This window comes from Dendrobates tinctorius, unplaced genomic scaffold (assembly GCF_039654945.1).
Source record: "Dendrobates tinctorius isolate UK_male_01 unplaced genomic scaffold, ASM3965494v1 ptg000129l, whole genome shotgun sequence".
NCBI lineage: Eukaryota > Metazoa > Chordata > Amphibia > Anura > Dendrobatidae > Dendrobates > Dendrobates tinctorius.
Genome location: NW_027361797.1, coordinates 35075923 through 35095935, shown reverse-complemented (window position 1 = coordinate 35095935; position 20013 = coordinate 35075923). Strand labels below are relative to the sequence as shown.

Genomic DNA, 20013 nt, shown 5'->3' with positions numbered 1-20013 from the left:
ATAAGAATTTGCAAAGCTTTGCCTAATTTTGATGAATCTACATTGAAATGAAGCGTGTAACACTCTGAGGTCCCCTAGGACTGAGTTCAACCCATTTCATGCTCTTTAAAGCAAACAGCATTAGTAATGTCAAAGTGAGCTCGACATACAGTATATGGGTTAACAGATAACTGATGTTCACTGATGTGCTGTTACAAATTTTCTGCATAGTTTGTTCAGTATTATATGGCTTATTCTCTATTGCTAAGATGTGATGTCATCTCACTATGCAGATTCAGCACTAAACAACTGCTGCATTCCCTGCCTCTGCTTTTATATAGGATGATATTGGCTGATTGGCTGCGCTATGCCATGTGATGTGCAGCTAGAAGGCATTATGAAGAAGTCTGAACAGATGCACCTGAGGTCATTTGATCCTTCTCAGGCTAATATAATCTTATACAATATGTAAAATGGCAGCGGCCATATTAGGCAGTTCACACAACTGTCGAGCGAATTGGATATTGTTTAGCAAATTCCTAAAAGACACAACACAAATTCTATTTGAGTGGAATCAATTGGTTCATCTTTAGGCCTCATTCAGATGTCCATTCTTCTCTTGTACGGGAAAATACAGACTAATTATCTAGATCAGAAGACTTTGAACAGAGTTTGATTAATGTGGTCATTGGTTTTTCTCATAGATGGAGAAAAATAAAAAAAAATGTTTCTTCACCTTCTCCTATGTGACAGTCTGTGAAAATCGGACTGCACTCAGATGGCATCCGAGTGCTAACTTTTTTTTCACAAACCTATAGACTTGAATTGCCAACACTTGGATCAAAACAGTACATGTTTCCGAAATTCTGCAATAATCACAAAAAATTACGGACATGTCAACAGCCCTATAGATTATCACAGGTATGAGTGCTATCCGTGAAAACCATGGTTGGTGCTCGCACACGTAAAACGGACGTCTGAATGAAGTCTTAACCATAACCCACGATGAGTCAGTTACAAAGATGGCCAGCATTTCACTGTCTGTTATTATCTGTAGTAACACCTTGCTTTTCCTCTACGTTATCCTTACATATAGCCAGCACAGTGCTATTTAACTTTTAGAACAATGCTCTATCTTGGTCAGGAAAATGAGACACCACATTCTTTCCTTTTCATAATCTGAAAATAGGAAAAACAGGAAGAATCCCACTAGGATACATTTTATCAGGATACTGGCTGGAAAAAAGAGGCAATAACAATGAAGATGGACCGTAAGTAAATATATCAGCCTAGGAAATACAGCTTTCGAAGAACACATCCGCCATCATTACGAGGCTCCTAAAAGACTCCAGTGCTTTGTTATACAAAGATCAATCACATATAATGCTGCTTAACTAGACTAATTATTCATCCAGACATCCAGGACAACTTGGGACAGCTCTACTGGGGGTCGTACGGACCATTGTCTTTTGTATAAAGCAAACGGGAAGAAACAACTGAAAAGAACTTAGAACAGAAGAAAACATGAGACCTTCTATTTCCAGGCATCTTAGTTTTAGGAAATGTTCTGTGTTTCTACAAGTATGAAAAAGGCATAGGAGTAAATCTTTAAACTTTTATTAACCCCATTTCTGCCCACCCATCAGACACTTAATTACATGCGTCCTTTGGGTCATTACTAGGGAAACCTGCAACGTCATTGATAACATTACAAAGATTCCTCTTAGGCCAGAGTCACACTAAAGAGAAATACAGACGAGTGCTATGCAAGAAAAAAAATCGCATAGCACTCGGACCAATGTTAATCTATGGGGCAGCTCCCATCACCCGCTTTTTTCTCGGCCGTATTACACGTGCAGGAGATATCGCAGCATGCTGCGATTTGCACTGTATTATGGCCGAGATTCGCCAATGCAAGTCCATGGGTGCGAGAAAAAAACAGATTACACACAGACCATGCGTGTGACTTGAGAGAAATACGCACCGGTGTACTTAGCGCTAGTCACTAAGGCTGCGCAGACTCCCCGCCTGACCCGCGGTGAACTTGGCAGCGTGGGAAAATGTTCAGAAACTTTCCCACGCTACAGAGTTCATCTTTGGTCAAGCTGGGAGGCTGCGCAGGCAGCTTCTCAGTCATTCCACAGTGGTTTACAGCCGGGCCGGTCGCATTTGCACCACTCCCGGTTGTAAACTATTTAATTTGAATTGCAGTGTGGGACTTGACTGTACAGCAGACAGGTATGGGATATAGTTGCTTTTTTTTTTTTTTTTTTCTTTTTACAGGAGAACGAGGGCTTCGCTTGGATTAGGAGTGTAATAAAGATGGAAAACCTGTGTGTTTAATTATTGCATTAAAAGACTTTATTCTTAAAGTGTGTGTGCTTGGTCCGAGTGCTATGCGATTTTTTTTCTTGCATTGACACCTCTCCATTATTAACCGGGCTTAATGTCACCTTACAATACAAATGTGACATTAACCCCTTATTACCCCATATGCCACCGCTACACAGCAGTGGGATGAGAGAGGCTACGTGCCAGAATTGGTGCATCTTACAGATGCGCCTTTTCTGGGGCGGCTGGGTGCTGGTATTTTTAGCCAGAGGGAATCAATATCCATGGCGCCTTCCTAGGCTATGAATATCAGTCCGCAGCTGTCTACGTAGCCTTTCCGGCTATTAATAATAGGGGGTCCCCACGTCATATTTTTTGGGGGGTCTCCTATTATAATAGCCAGTAAAGGCTAAATATACAGCTGCCGACTGATATTCATAGCCTGGGAAGATAACCCTTTCCCAGGCTAGAAATATCGGCCCTGGCCATTGGCTTTCCCTGTCTGATGAAGAAAATTGCGCAGGAGCCCACGCAATTTTTTTCGCTTGGAGGACGGAACTTGTGGAGTCAATAAATAGGCTTCCACATTATTTATTCATGCTTTTTAGGGACGGGACCCATATTAGGTCCATTTTTCAAGGCTGCAAGAAAATCTCGCCATACGGATGTCACACGGACGCTTAGATGTGAGAAAATCGCATCCTTGCATTGCACGCGGATGACATACGAATCACTGTTCAGAGAACATTTCTGCGATTCTCGGCCGTGAAAATTGGATGGAATTTTCATATGGCCTTAGGGCTTGGTCGTGTTCTATCTTTATGCAAAATGGGCTCCAAAAGGATAGAACGCGGACCGATACAAGTCAATCTGGTAGTTCACATGAATGGTTTTTGCACACAAACTGAAGGTCTGTATTGGTGATAAGTGAACGTGCTCGGATATGGTGTTATTGGTGGTAACCGAGTGTCTTCGGCATGCTCGAATATTATGTTCGAGTCCCCGCGACTGCATGTCTTGCAGATGTTCGATAGTCCAATTCATCAGGTGGTGACAGGTGGGATGGGGCACAGCAATAAACATTTGTCTCCACCTTAGGACAACTCTTCTTCAGCCTTGTTGCTAGCTCGTCCTCAACTACCCCTAAGCCCACTAATTCTGTCAGTCTCAGGAATTTCTCTTCCACTTCGACTGTGCACCTTGGAATGGCCATCACCGTCCGTCTATGCAGGTCCTTGTCTACCTTCCACTGTGCTTCTTAGGACATGATGTGCCAGGCAGCCATTAAGCTAGACCTTAGGATCCGGACATTACAGGAACAACCACTCGGGATCCTAGTGATGCCTCCCACTGCCTAGGATATGCGACATGCTGCCCCTAGCAGCCCACTGCACCTGAACTTGGCCTTCACTAAGCACTTCACTGTTTCTCACTGAACTCCTTCTTACCAGGAAGTGCCCACCTTTTTATTGACACTGGTGCCCACCCACTGGGTTAGTTCTGACTTTAACCATTTCCTATCTTACATGCTAAATCTATTATCCTTGTTCTATATCCTATGCTGTCCCAAGCTTATCCTTATGCTATATTCACATTATGCATCAACATCTTATATACTGAACATCACTCTAATACATTACATTAGACACACGTTACTTTTACATATAAACCTGCACAACGGTATTCACATAGTGCGTCTGTTGTCTTCAGAGGCAGGAACAGAGTTAGGCTAGTTTCAGACTAGCGTTTCCTGGAGCTGCGGAGGGATGCGCACGGCAGCCGTGAAGCTCTGCCCACGTACGCACCTCCTGCGGTCAGCTCCGCCTACAAGCGCATGACGCTGCATGAGACCTGCGTACCCTAGCTTTAGCATTGGGTATGCAGATGTGGCACCCCTGAGGGTTCAGTCGCCACAGAGGTACTGCACCTCCTCCTGAGGTGTGGTACCCCACCATCCAGGTAAGGTGGAGACACCTGACCACACTCCAACACCTGCATCCCACACAACATACTAGTGTAGCAAAGCACCCTTTGGTGGCTCCCTGCTTGGAACACGAAGCGTGCTGTGAAGCGGGTGGAGTTTAGTTTTGCACTGAAAGAGCGGGAAGAGTGTAGGATTTGGTCAGTCTGTCTGTCACAGGAGTCTGACAGAGTCAGAGGAGGAGAGAAGATCCCCGAAGTGGGATGGATGGAAGGAAGTGCTGCAGCCGACCTCAGTGACCTGGGTCCGCTGGCACAGTAAAGGAACATTGATAGAAAGCCTAACTCTCCATAAGAAGGAAAGGATTAGTACGGAACGTGAGGAGAAGAAGAGAACTAAGGACTAGGGTTAGAGGAGAACCCTTCCCCAGTTCAAAGCGCGAGGCCGGGGTCCGGTCCCCGAGGTTGTATGGATACTAATGGTCCTGCAGCAGACACCGGAGGAATAGAAGTTGTCACCACTTTATTCCCACACCAGACTTGGGGGCACAACAGCATCGTGAGTGAGCCGGGACTAGGTAAGTAAGGAGTCCCCGAAGCAGGCTACAGCTGTCTGCCGTACAAGTAGAGTTCATAAGAACATCTGACAGGAAGATCTCCAGTGTAACTCAGTACTGTGAGTACTTCACTAAATGCGCAATAAGGGAGACGTTCAGAAAAGGCACATGTTGGCGGAGTTTTGGAAAGGAGGACTTCATCTTGCCTGGAGGTTGGCTGAGCTCCTGACCCGGAGGTCACGGCACGGATGCGGGCTCTTGTGTCACAACAGATTGTGAGTAAAGCTTTGGAACTACTTGCCCTGGTGTCCTCCACTTGTTCCTGCGTCAACCTGCTTAGCACTGCTACATCCCCCTGCGCCTGACACAGCACCATCTAAGTGTCACTTCACCTACACTGCCCTGGGACTACAGCCCTGCCTGTGGAGGGCTATAACATCACTGCTGCACCACACCATCTGTCCCAGAGGATCTGTCTGCAGCGTCAGCTTAACATCTTCATTGCCGAACACCACAGGTGGCGTCACGTCTCATTCATTCATAAACTTTCATCACCATAAGCACACTGAGCTTTCCCCCTTTTTACAATGGGCGCCCAGGGCCACAGGCTGGGTCCCAGCTGCCGTGACATCTCCTATTGAAGCTCATCGGGCCCGGAACCGAATACCCCGCCAACCCTGGGAGGGCGACCCATAGACTGTGCGCAGGTATGCGTTTGCCGGCGCATGCGTCCTTTTGACGGTGCACCGACCAGCGCCAAACGCACCATGTTGAATTTTGGTGCGATCGGCGCACCGTCAAATGGACGCATGCACCGGCAAATGCATACCTGCGCATGGCCTGCACACCCAATGCTAAAGATAGGGTACGCAGGTCGCATGCAGCGTCATGCGTCCATAGGCGGAGCTGACTGGAGGAGGTGCGACCGTGGGCGGAGCTTCACGGCGGCCGTGCGCATCCCTCCACAGCTCCAGGAAACGCTAGTGTGAAACTAGCCTAAGACCGTCAACATCCCTACATTTCTGTCATACAGGTGTGCTGGCCTGGCTACAGTCACCTCTCACAGCAGTGTGAGCGGCGTCTGTAAGCACACTCCGGCACTCTGACTGAGAGCTCACAGTGCAGTGAATCACTGCATGGCCGGCTGTCAGTCAAAGTGCAGGGACATGCTTACAAATAATGTCTTTTGTTTACAGCTCGTTGCTTTGGAGATCGACCACTGCTACAAAACAGCAGAAAATGTGCTCAGTATTTACAAGCTCTTTTCTATTGAGTTTGTAAGCCTTGCTTTGAAGCAGGCCAGGATCGCTAGAGCGCGCTGTTAACTCCTAATCCTGGGCAGCTTCAGTGCAGAGTTTGTAAGCTAGACAGTAGTTGTGTTCGGTCTCCTAAGCAACGAGCTGTAAAAAAGAACGGTTGCAAATTTTAATAATCAGTAAATTGTCGGCCATACCATTGGTGCAGCCTGTTGTAAAGAAGGTCCCAAAATGGAAAAGAGGCCACTTCCACCTCCAAAGCAGTATATAAAGGGGTGCATTATGATGAACTATTGGACAGCAAAAGGCCCTCAAAATGTTCTTGTTCTCTTCTGTCTCAGTCCTCCTCTGTATCGCATTCACAGCATCATATCTAATGATTTTTTATGATCTCGTATTGTGACCTGTGACCTAACTCAACTGTCGCCGGTTGCAAATTTTCTGTCGCTGGTCGTGAATTGTAATTGACTCACTTGACATAGACTATCTGGACATAACTACTCACCTTGTTTGTTGCTATTCTCTATCTGCCGTTCCAGGGAAGGGTCTACTCCTACGATTGTTGAAGGCCTTAGTCGTATTGGTCCTCTTTGAAAGACTTAAAAAGAATAAAAAACACAATTAAAACTGTTCTGTAAAACAAAAATCTTACGTTTTTTAATATAAGCCATTAATAGTAGAACTGATACTTGTGCTAATAGTACTTCACAATACCGTTAAATTCTAATTAGCAGAAAATCTACGGGAATTTTTTTTTATTTTCAAGACATTTAGGATGTGCGCCCACGTTGCTTTTTTTTAAGCGTTTCCGCCGTTTTTTCCGCAGCGAAAACGCTTAAAAGACGCTAACAAAACGCATGCCATGGAATCGTATGGGATTCTGCAGTTGCTGTGCCAATGCTGCGGATTTTTCCGATGCGGAATTGCATAGCGGAAAAACCTGCAGCATGTCCATTAGTTCTGCGGAATCGCGGCGATTCCACCGCCATAGGATTGCATTGAAACGCTCACTTTACGCATGTGGCTATGCCCACCATGCGTAAAGTGAGCGCTTCATGTGCGGATGGTACTCAGGGTCTGGAGTATAAGCCATATTGGTAGGGCTTTATAGGCACTGTGGACCTTGGATCTTTTTGACTACTTATGCACTATGCACTTTATTGAGATTTGAAAAAAATATTTATTTTTTGCTGGTTCATTTCTTCCCCTTTTATGTTGGAGACCAAATTGCCCTGTCTCTTTAATGTGATTTAATCATTGTTTTAAATTGGTAATCAATAAAATTTGTGTTTTTAAATTTATCCTTTTACCTCACTTCTTTAATCCTCATGGTACCTGCCATGATGATTTTTTGGTCGGATATGTTCATTGAAGTGACCGTTTTGAATTAGGATTATGGATATAGCTACGGTATTTTAGGTGATAAATCAAGAAAAATAGGCAGCACTCCAAATTAAATGTGAAAAAAATTGATACTTTACAGATCCTCAGGTGGCTTTTTTGATTTATGTTATATGATATGTATCTTTCAAAAAAAAATAAAATATATATATATATATATATATAATCACAATCTGTATTAAAAATATAAACGAGAAAGTCTTGCAATTTTCTTCACACTGGCAGTTGCTTCAAAAACTTTACATGTACATTAGCCACAATGCACAGTCTCCAACCCTATCTTTAGCATTACAGCATCTAATAAGCGTGTGCAAAGATCATTGTGAGGGGAGGGGGAGAAAGGGAGCTGTGATATCACCTATTGTTATTGGAGGATCCTGTGTCATCAGCTGTGTATAGAGGCGTTGTAATCATGCCTGTGATGACTAAAGCTTTTCTGAGAATTCTTCTTGAAAGGACAGGAACTATTCATCTAAAAAAGCCATAGTGACCAGTGTGAAAATTACAAGATTACTAATTGGGCTGGTTACAGGGAATTTGTCAGGTCCTTTTTGTGTACCATACTAATGGTATCCTGAAATAGGGCTTGGGCAGCTCTTTCAGGATATGTAACTTTTATAACTGTACGTGGTCCCGTTGTGTTGCTGTAGGCCCCGGAAAATTTCTAGTCGGGCATCGTCAAGTCAAGCGTATGTAAATGCAAAATGAATATTCCTCCTTCCATAATCCCACCCACCCATCAGTGAGTTAGTCAGACTGCTATATAAGGCTAGGTTCACATTGCATTAGGGGCATACGTTTAATGTATCCGTTAAACGGATGCACAAATGCAGATGTCATTTTTGGCATCTTTTGTGCACCAACCGCTAATGTATGCGCTAACGCACAGTAGCATTTTGCTACCGTGCGTTAGCCATACAGGTTTATGCATAGCGAACGCATCCGTTTGCTGTGCGTTAGACACGACGCACCCGAAAACGTGGTAGTCCGCGTTCTCGGGTGCGTCACAAAGTAACGCATCACCGCTAACGCATGCCGAATTAGGCATGCGTTAGGATGCGTTACTATCATTGCGGCCAATGGGTGTGTTAACGCATCCGTTACATAGCGTTAGTGCCGCTATGTAACGGATGCGTTAAACGCATACCCATAACGCAATGTGAACTCAGCCTTAGTTACCTGAGGATCACATCGCAATCCTCGGACTGGCCGTCTGCTCTCCTGACCTGAATGTAGCAGCTGCATAGAAATACATACCTCCTTCTGACACATCAATTGCACTATCAGCATCCTGGTCTTCATCAAAGTAAGATGACCTAACATTTGAGTCATTTTCAAATGAAGGATTATCTAAGAAAAAAATTAAAATATAATAAATGTGCATCAAAGCCTGGGACAACATTTGTGGAAATTACTACCCCCATATTCAGGCTTGGACTGGCCCAGAGGAGAGCTGGAGAATCCTCCGGTGGGCCACCACCCTCTTATATGAGCAGTACTTTGCACAATATACTTGTATCACTATGTACAGGCAATGGCGGTATCTTATTAATTTAACAATCTACCCAGTTCAATGTTATATAAATTTGTGATTGAGGATAAAGTCCACAGTTTATTGCTGCTGGGAGAAGGCGCCTTCAAATATGAGAGACCTGGAGCCATTTGCAAAGGAAGAGTGGTCAAAAACTCCAGTTGTGAAATGTAAAAAGCTTGTAGATGGTTATAGGAAGCGATTGATTGCAGTTATTTATTCCAAAGGGTGTGTAACCAAATATTAATTTGAGGGTTCCAACAATTTTGTCTGGCCCAATTTGGGGATTTTGTGTGAAATTATGTCCAATTTGCCTTTTTTAAGTTTTTTGTGTACACAGAAAGGAAATAAACATGTGCATAACAAAACATGTGTAATTGCAATCATTTTCTGGGAAAAATACTTCATTTTCTGGCACAATTTCAAGGGTGCCAACACTTTTGGCCATGACTGTATGTGTCAGTTGTGCAACAAAGCCATCACCAGTCATTTATGATGTGACCTACATGTACAGATGGGTGACTTACATGTACATCACTAAATGGAAGGTTATTAAAAAACACATCATCCTTATAGCCGTCCCTATAAATTGTAAAACAATCTCAACATTAAAAAACAAAGTGTTAAAATCTAATTTTTTTTACTCACAGTGCCCAACGCTGTAGGGCTCGTCTGATGATGGAGGATATCTGGGTATTTGCTGATTATAATCCATGTCTAACGTTACAGCATTCATTGGTCCCCGATTTCCCATCCAGCCTCTCCTCTGTGCCGGATACTCGGCATCATCATCTTCATATGGGTTGTTGTGAAAGGGTGACTGCTGCCTGTAGGAAGGCCTGTATGTGGTTCATAAAGAAAATATGGAACTAAACAATGTAAAAAAAAAACAAATCACAACCGCTCAAAATTCACTCAATAAACATGTAAACACTGTGTGTCTAGCACATCAGAAAGAATGAAGCAGTGGCGGCCATTTTGTGTGGTATGAGGTAACACGTATAAGATGGCCCCCCCGTTGCCATGCAACAGCCTGTCGCTTTACAAGCAGCACATCAATACAATTTTAGGGAAAGTTTCTGCGGCCACCACATCACCACAAACCCTCTTAAATAGACTGTCCGACCACTGATCATACTGCAGAAATGACATGGAGTCCATTGAAGTGTCTGAGTGACCACGTAATAAATGGTTGTGTCATGTCCTCCAGAGAAGGAGCTGTTCTTTGCGGCGTCCCCACTCTCACACGTATAGGTTACACTTACTACACTTTTTGAAACCTATGTTTTGTTTTTCTTTATAATCACAGACAAATACTTTTCCTCACTATTCAATTAGTATATAGTTTTAACCCATTAAGCACACAACCTATTTTCGTTTTTACTTATTTCCTCCCCTTTCTTCCAAGAGTCATAAAAAAAAATTTTGGGTGTTGTTTTTATGCCATTCATTGTGCAGTAAAAATCACCAGCTAATATGATTCTCCAGGTCATTACGATGACGTAGATACCACACTTGTGTAGATTTTTATTATTATTTTAAAGACTTAAAAAAATCAAGCAAAATAAGTTATGTTTTTTGTCACCAATTTCCCTAGATTTGTCACTTTTTTTTATATTTTTCTGTCAAGAGAGCTGTATATAAAATATATAACATTTTTAATCATCTTTAATTGTATTTTTGTGGGGAAAATGTGGAAACTGAAAAACGGCCATTTTTTATTTATTTTTTCGTTCTTTACAGCATTTATTTTGTGGTTTAAATAATTTGATATTTTTCTACATCAGACTTTTACAAATGGATCAACGCTGGATATGCTTTGTTTTTATAAAATGGGGTAGTTCGCATTTCTCTTTTAATTTATTTAATTTTTTTTATTTTCATTATTTTACATAACATTGTCTATTTAAAGGGAATCTGTCACAGGATGTTGGAGGCCTCTGTACAGTTGTGGCCAAAAGTATTGACACCCCTGCAATTCTGTCAGATAATACTCAGTTTCTTCCTGAAAATGATTGCAAACACAAATTCTTTGGTATTATTATCTTCATTTAATTTGTCATAAATGAAAAAAACACAAAAAGAATTGTCCTAAAGCCAAATTGGATATAATTCCACACCAAACATAAAAAAGAGGGTGGACAAAAGTATTGGCACTGTTCAAAAAATCATGTGATGCTTCTCTAATTTGTGTAACTATCAGCACCTGTAACTTACCTGTGGCACCTAACACGTGTTGGCAATAACTAAATCACACTTGCAGCCAGTTGACATGGATTAAAGTTGACTCATCCTCTGTCCTGTGTCCTTGTGTGTACCACATTGAGCATGGAGAAAAGAAAGAAGACCAAAGAACTGTCTGAGGACTTGAGAAACCAAATTGTGAGGAAGCATGAGCAATCTCAAGGCTACAAGTCCATCTCCAAAGACCTGAATGCTCCTGTGTCTACCGTGCGCAATGTCATCAAGAAGTTTAAAGCCCATGGCACTGTGGCTAACCTCCCTAGATGTGGACGGAAAAGAAAAATTGACAAGAGATTTCAAACCAAGATTGTGCGGATGTTGGATAAAGAACCTCGACTAACATCCAAACAAGTTCAAGCTGCCCTGCAGTCCGAGGGTACAACAGTGTCAACCTGTACTATCCGTCGACGTCTGAATGAAAAGGGACTGTATGGTAGGAGACCCAGGAAGACCCCACTTCTTACCCTGAGACTTAAAAAAGCCAGGCTGGAGTTTGCCAAAACTTACCTGAAAAAGCCTAAAATGTTTTGGAACAATGTTCTCTGGTCAGATGAGACAAAAGTAGAGCTTTTTGGGCAAAGGCATCAACATAGAGTTTACAGGAGAAAAAAGAGGCATTCAAAGAAAAGAACACGGTCCCTACAGTCAAACATGGTGGAGGTTCCCTGATGTTTTGGGGTTGCTTTGCTGCCTCTGGCACTGGACTGCTTGACCGTGTGAATGGCATTATGAAGTCTGAAGACTGCCAACACATTTTGCAGCCTAATGTAGGGCCCAGTGTGAGAAAGCTGGGTCTCCCTCAGAGGTCATGGGTCTTCCAGCAGGACAATGACCCAAAACACACTTCAAAAAGCACTAGAAAATGGTTTGAGAGAAAGCACTGGAGACTTCTAAGGTGGCCAGCAATGAGTCCAGACCTGAATCCCATAGAACACCTGTGGAGAGATCTAAAAATGGCAGTTTGGAGAAGGCACCCTTTTAATATCAGGGACCTGGAGCAGTTTGCCAAAGAAGAATGGTCTAAAATTCCAGCAGAGCATTGTAAGAAACTCATTGATGGTTACCGGAAGCGGTTGGTCGCAGTTATTTTGGCTAAAGGTTGTGCAACCAAGTATTAGGCTGAGGGTGCCAATACTTTTGTCTGGCCCATTTTTGGAGTTTTGTGTGAAATGATCAATGTTTTGCTTTTTGCTTCATTCTCTTTTGTGTTTTTTCATTTAAGACAAATTAAATGAAGATAATAATACCAAAGAATTTGTGTTTGCAATCATTTTCAGGAAGAAACTGAGTATTATCTGACAGAATTGCAGGGGTGTCAATACTTTTGGCCACGACTGTAAATGGCCTGGGTCCGGTCCGATGGGCGGTGTTTCTTCTTTTTTCTCCACCCCATCCGTGACCCCTGTCCGCGATCTTCTCCGGTATTAGAGTAGTTCTTCTCCATAGTTTTTGCGTGCGTAAAGCAATCTTGCAGTATGCTTTGCCCAACTGTGGGCAAAGCCGATAGTCATTACTGCGCATGCGCTGGTACACCATGTCCCTGAACACAGCGAAATACTTCCGGGACATAGTGTACCGGCGCATGCGCAGTAATGATTATCGGCTTTGCCCACAGTTGGGCAAAGCATACTGCGCGCCATTTACATAGGCCTCCAACATCCGGTGACAGATTTCCTTTAAGCCGGCTATCAAATATTGTGATATAAAGTAAAAACAAGGTCTCCTATGAAGCCCAGCCTCTGGCAACCAAATACCAAGGTGGCTTCAGCAAGACCTTGGCTACCATTGCAACCAATTTGTACCCTGCCAACGCGTTGTGGGGTGCCAATAGACAACTCACTATGCCACTTAAATACAGAGATTGTCAATGGCATTTATGTGGGTAAACAGCAGTGACAGAAGCTAGCTCCAACTGTTGGTCTTAGAGTCAGGTGCTGGTTTTATTACACAACCGGCTTCCCTCCAAACACCCAAATCCTTTTCTATTTTGATGACCCATCCTGAAGCCACGTTCACATGTTTAGTATTTGTTCAGTATTTTCCTCAGCATTTGTAAGCCAAAACCAGGAGTGGGTGATAAATACAGAAGTGGTGATGTATTTCTATTATGCTTTTCCTCCGAATGTTCCTCTCCTGGTTTTGACTTACAACTACTGATGTAAAGTTCTGACCAAATACTCAGCGTGTGAACGTGGCCTAAGGGTTAGATCATCAATATGAAAGTAGTGGCCAACAGAGGTGGACAAATTGATTTCTAATAAATCAAAAGCTGATAGCTGTGGCTGCAGAACATGTGAGGGGTGAACCTAGGATAGAAGAATATAATAATTTATCATTTTTAACCCCTTCACTCCCTTTTGTTTATTATTCTCTGGGGTGCAGAGAGCCCTCAGAACATTAAAAAAACACCTTTTCAGAGGACTTACAAATTCTCTGCGAATCAAATTTTACAGCCAACTCCGATGAACTGGACCTAAAAGAACTTTTTTTTTAATTTGCTTATGTCTATTAGACAACCTCTTAAATTGGTCAAAATTTCGAACCTTGGGACAACAAGTTGGTTGAATGCTTTACGGCCTTGCAGCACTCCGGTTCTGGTTTCAAATATGACCAAGGATAATACCTAAAAAGAAGTTGCATGTTTTTTCACACTCCCCAAAAACTTAATGTTTAACCATTAATTATATGAACATGTATCCAGTGTGTGTATGAAAATCTGCACCCAACTGAGGACATGAATGACCTAAGGTTGTGTATGATGACAACAATCTCTCATTGGCGCTCCGGAGTATGCATACAAGAAATAAATGAAACCTATTTTAGAAAAGTCATAAAATAATGCTGCCATACTCTCGGTCAATCTCCAGAGTCTCTGAGTCATGGTACCCAGAGTTGTAGGCCCCTTCATTGTACGCCATGGTGATGTCCCTTATGTTCTGCGCTTCATATATCACCTTCTTAGAACATTCTCTGCCATGTTATTCTGTAAAAAAAAAGTATGAAAAAATGTTAATGAGTCGGTTCAGCCACTTTGAAACAACACAAATTAGTCGGCATCAGGTGTTTGCAGGTGTCAGATTTTCCCAAGTGAAACGTCACGCACGAGATTCCTTAGATACCTTGCCATAAAATAACATAAAAAGCTGTAATCTCTAGACTGATTAGCGTGTGGCTTGAAGTGTCCGTGCTGTTAACAAGTAACTGGATGTTTATGACTCCCTATAAAATTATTCAGGGGTCAAAAAGCAATGCCTTGGGCCTCACTGCCCTCATTATCTTGTGGCAGAGGGAAATCCCACACACTCTGTCCGATGAATGGATCGCCATGCAGACCAAGAAGATGCTGGACATGAGGATCGACCCCGTGGGAAGGCTTCTCCGCCAAATGGGACTATGACTAGAACGACTATGAGAAATGAGGTGTCCGTTCGACCGGAACCTCATGATCTGCTGTAGTCCATTCACGATACCTCATTGTTTAATTGCTGGAATGTTCACTGTTACAAATAAAATGCTGGTTTACGCGAAAAAAAAAGCAATGGCTGATATAAATTCTAAAATATAGACAGAAATACTCCAGGGCTATCAACTTCTGTCCACAAGTCCAGAGGATATTAAAGCAGCTTGTAGAACATTAACTGTAGATACCTATGGTTAAAGTATTAATCAGCTGAGAAGTCAATTTGAAGGGGTTTACTGTTCTAGGCAAGTCCATGCATTGGATTGGTGATAACTCGTAGATCGATGTGGTTCTCCCTGTTGGATCTCCCACTGATTGACAGAACACTAAACTTGTGTTCCCTATTCTCCCTTGGCTATTAGAAGGGTCGGACTGGCCCACAGGAGAACAGGGAAATCCCCCGGTGGGCCCCGGTGCAGGAGTGAAGCACTTACTCCTCAACATAAGGGGTATTTGGTCCAATACATTTACACTATGTACAGACAAAAGTAGCATCTCATCATTCATTCAACAAGCTGCCTAATTTATTATTTTATAGAAGCAGAGGTAAATTTGGGAAAGGGGGTAATGTATTATATGCATGTAGCTGAACACTGGGTCCCCAGAGTAAATGTTACTGGTGTGCTCTTGCCACCATAGTCCGATACTGTCTGCAAGCCTGCACTGAAGAGGATAGCCAAGCTCATCGCTTTCCTAAATCTACATATTCAGCGTGACAGGTCAAGTTTCCTATCCAGGCAGTTGGCATGGGACCCACACCTATTTAACAATTCTCACCTATCGAGTGGTAAGGTCATAATTTGCTTACAGTGGAATAACTGGTCAATGGTCAATGGTCAATGGTCAATTTTTAGTCTACTATTTTATAACCTTACAAGGGTGTTCTGGAAAAATACTTAAATGTCCGATCACTGGAAAATCCGACCTTTGATAGAGATGAAACAGAAGTCCCGTATCCCAGTGAGTAATGAGGTGCTGTTAGTGAGGATGGAAGCGGAACATCTAAAATTATATTTATAACTTAAAAATTGTTAGTAAATGTTAGTAAAGGCAGACTGCCAGGCTAGGGGCTGGATATTATAAAGATTTTATATTATCTTAATGGAACCGAATGAAAAAACTAAACTCATTTATTAAAGGGAATCTGTCGCCCTTTTTTGAGATATCATATAATGATATCCTTCAATTGTGTGTCACATAAGGATTCTCTTAGTACTTTTACTTCTACGCTTTTCTTCTTGTGTAGAGCAAGACAGGGAGGGGGAAGAAGGTGAATAAGCCCCGCCCAGCGGACCGGACAGCGGCACTTTACATACATCTGAACCGATATAAACAAGGTATTTATGCATGAAAGGTGCGGGGTCAGGGGGAAGCAAAAGTACTAAGAGAATCCTTATGTGACACACAATTGAATGATATCATTATATGATATCTCAAAAAAGGGGTGACAGGTTCCCTTTAAGTATGTCCCAATACCTTGTACATACAGTGTAAGTTTACCATTGCTTTTCCATAGTGCAAATATTGTGCATTTGGCTTATGGATGCTCGGCGATCTTTTTCTTTTGCTGTATCTTAGTACTTTATTTTCCAAATATTCTAAATACACTACATAAACTCTAAAATAATATTGGAAAACATTATATGGCTTATCTTATGTTGCTTTTATGAAAAATGCACATATTTTATTTTCTCATTTCTGATTCTTTAACAGTATGTATAAGTGAGAATAATTAAATTGGTTCATTTCACACTTTAAAGGGAGATGCAAAATTTTAAAAATTAGTGTTTTGCTAAACTAATTTTCCAATTCATAGAAACAGGGCAGGACCTGACAAAGTGGCATGGTGGATTTCTCTTCATATTATTGTAACATGGTGCAGGGTGATAGCCTTGAGCAAAGTTCTCGTTTCTTAAGCCCCGGCACACTGCATTAAGATGTGGTTCCTGGGTAGGTGTGTAGAATTCATCTATAGGAGCACTACACCCTTTCAGACTGCATGTTACTGATGACTTTGGTTGGCCAAGACCAGATGTTGAACAGTTCAATGAGGGAGACCACCAGTCAACAACAAACAGAAAACTGTCTCTGTCTCTTCACTTTATCCCTTCCCACTCTGGGCTAGTCCCAAACATTATCCATAGCCCTCCCTACTTTTGGGAAAAATACAACCTATCACTAATAATGCATGTCACAGTACACATCAAGGTACATTTAAAACTATGCACGTGTCTTCAAGTGGGAACGCGGACAGTATGTCCATCTCCTTACATTATCACAGGTTCTGGGTTCAACAAGCATAGTTCTTGAGAAGAATGTCTGAAATAAGCCACAATACGCCAAATAGTAGGATCTGCATGACAGATTGTAACGTGGCAAGTGGCAAAGACTGAAAGACTAGTGGTAACTGTATGAGATTACACTGAGTTGGTGTGGCCCCTAATGTAAGAAGAATAGAGGATGGGGCAAGAGTACAGGACAAATTGTTTTGTGCTTCATCAGTTTTGTTTATGTTATAGCAATTATTGGGAGTCTATCAGCACAAAATGACTGTTCAAACCAAGCACAAGTGCTCCGTGCACCCATTAGGTGGCTCAACCATTCCGTGAACTTCACCACCAGCTTGATTTCCATGGGAGGGAAATCTGTGATTGACAGATCTGGTTTCATAGGAGCCAGAAAAAGGAGTAAATAAGAAGATTAAATATGGGATGCGTCGCACACACCAATCCAGACGACAGACTAAGATTTCAGTACAAGGACAAGTAATCAGTTTACAACTTGTTCTGTTGTGTCACATAACAGGAAATACACACAATACCTGTGCGGTGTTTTACACGGAAGAAATGCAATTCTTATTTGTTTGGATAAGTGTCCTGACTACGAAGTTAAAATAAGTTCCTGATACCTGTTATTAGGCACCGTAACACTATAAGGAACTGTTCTGCCAAATCACAATCTATTGTGCTGTGCTCAACTTGGTCACATACTTAGGCTGATAGCAGATAACAAAATATTCAGTCATTCTTCCAAGAGGTGACTATGTACAAGAACTGGGTGTGCAAATGTAAGGGGGTGAAACGCAGGATGATCCGGGGGGGGAGGTTGCCTCCTCTGCTCCGTGCCCGGAACCATTGAGTAGCACAGCAGGTTCCCCGGGGGACAGAGAAAAGGTCCGGGACAGGAACATATTAATGTTCTGATATTGTCCTGCAATGTGTATCGCCCATGTATTGATGTGCCTATGTGTCTGCTGTTGTGTTGCTGTGATGTTCCTTTATTCTATATCTTTGTATTGTGTATGCTGTGTGCTCAGATTAGGGATAGCAAGGGTTAATTCAGGGGGCTGGGTCAGCAGCCTCCAAAGGGACAGGAAGTCCCTGTCCAGAGTCAATGATGGGGCAGGCTGGCCTGTGGCAGGATGTGCTCCTGTGGCGCCCCTGAGGCTCAGTCGCCACAGAGGTACTGCACTTCTCCTAAGGTGTAGTGCCCCACCAACCAGGTAAGTTGGGAACTCCTTTCCTCACTCCAACACCTGCATCCCACACACAGGATAGTTCAGCACTGATCACATTGCGGCTCATGCTTAGACGGTAGCAGAGCATCTCTGGTGATTCCTTGCTTCGTAACACGAGATATGCTGGGAGGTGGGTGGAGTGGAGATCCATATAAAAGAGTGGGAAGGTTTAGAATTGCAGGTCAGTCTGACAGGAGGTCAGGCGAGAGGAGTTCAGTTCTGAAGTTAGTTTTGAGTTCAGTTTGAGTTCAGTTTAGAAAGAGTGCTGCAGCTGCCTCAGTGATCTGATCCAGCTGGCACGGGAAAGAGAATAGAAGGAGAAAGACGTAGAACTGCAACCTAAGCTTCCATAAGAGAGAGAAGGAACAGCGCGTAACGAAGGAGTAGGAGAACAGAGAGGAGTTGTGGGTTGGAAGAGGAACCCTGCCTATAGGTTCTCAGCGCAAGGCCGGGGCCCGGTCCCCGAGGATGTATGGACACTTATGGTTCTGCAGCAGACACCGGTGGAGTAGTTGGCTGTAAATGCACTACTCCCATCTGAGACTTGGGACACAACAGCAACACGGATAGAGAGCCGGGACCCAGGAGGTCCCTGATCAGGCTACAACTGTCTGTCATACAAGTAAGGTTCTATCTGACAGGAGGAACTTCAGAGTAACCACGGTACTGGAGTTCTTCACACTAAAAGGCGCAATAGAGGAGTCGTTCAGGAAAGGCACATGTTGGCGGAGTGTTGGAGAGGAGAACCCTGACTTGCCCGGGAGGTTGATTGAGTCTCTACCCCGGAGGACAAGGCACGGAGGCGGGTACCACAAACTGTGAGTAAAGCTTTGAAACTACAAGCCCTGGTGTCCTCCATTCATTCGTCGCTAACACCTCCAGCACCGCTACATCTGGGTAACAGCATCTATACCATTCTGCGCCTCTCCTCGTCCATTGCACCTACACTGCCCTGGGACTACAGCTCCACCTGTGGGGAGCTACACCATCTTTGCTGCAACATATCATCAGTCCCAGCAGATCTGCATGCAGCGTTGGCTTAACATCTCCCTTGCCAAACACCACGGGTGGCGTCATGAACTATCCAAATATACTATTACACTATATACATCACCGCCATTGATATTGGGTGCTCAGGGCCACTGACCGGGTCACTGCTGCTGTGACACATCCCCCTGACACCGGCCCGGTACTGAGTACCCCGCTGCCCTGGGTGTGAGGGCGACCCACTCCCCTGCTGGGAACTTGCCATGCCCCTGGAGGGGAACAGAGCTGCCAGTAGTCTGTCAGGCAGCAGACATGAGGACTGTGTGTGTGCCCCACAAGAGACTTCTAGCTCCTGGGAGCCGACGGAGTCATTGCCTCTGCTGCTGCAGCCATTGCTGTCAGTACGGACAGATCAGGAATTGATATCTCTTTCTCTTTACTTCACCTCCATTAAACAAGTTGCCACTGTTGGGCCCTAAAGAGTGTGATGTGTGGTGCATCCAGAGGACACCGTCCCGGCATGGAGAGCAGCTGTGTGTCTGAGGTAACCCACTGTGACCCGGGGCTGGGACTAGAACTGTATTTTCATGTGCAAGGGGCCGGGGTGTGGACTGAGTGTACCTTAGTAGACTCGCCTGCAACTACCACCCCATGTCCCCTTGTTACATAGCACCCACTGCCTCGTTCTGTAGCTCAGCTCCCATTGACTTTAATAGAAGTTGAGCTGTCATACCCCAAAATCGCCAAAATGTTCAAATCTGTGTTCTTCTGGCTCTGTACCACAGGAGGAGAAAAAAGCTGATAAGTGGCATCTACAAGATATTTGTCCT

General features: G+C 43.4%; 1 protein-coding gene across 2 annotated transcripts in view; it reads right to left on the bottom strand.

The window, feature by feature from the left end:
- TMC5 (transmembrane channel like 5) overlaps positions 1-20013 on the bottom strand; it is a 116462-nt gene that overhangs the window by 64592 nt on the left and 31857 nt on the right. For both annotated transcript variants that reach the window (XM_073542954.1, XM_073542955.1), the window contains exons 2-5: positions 14070-14202; positions 9624-9814; positions 8702-8794; positions 6549-6641 (exon numbers count right to left, since the gene is read on the bottom strand). In XM_073542954.1, the coding sequence (XP_073399055.1) occupies positions 6549-6641; positions 8702-8794; positions 9624-9814; positions 14070-14137 (445 nt within the window). In that variant the 5' untranslated portion in view covers positions 14138-14202. The remainder of the gene's footprint in view (positions 1-6548; positions 6642-8701; positions 8795-9623; positions 9815-14069; positions 14203-20013) is intronic.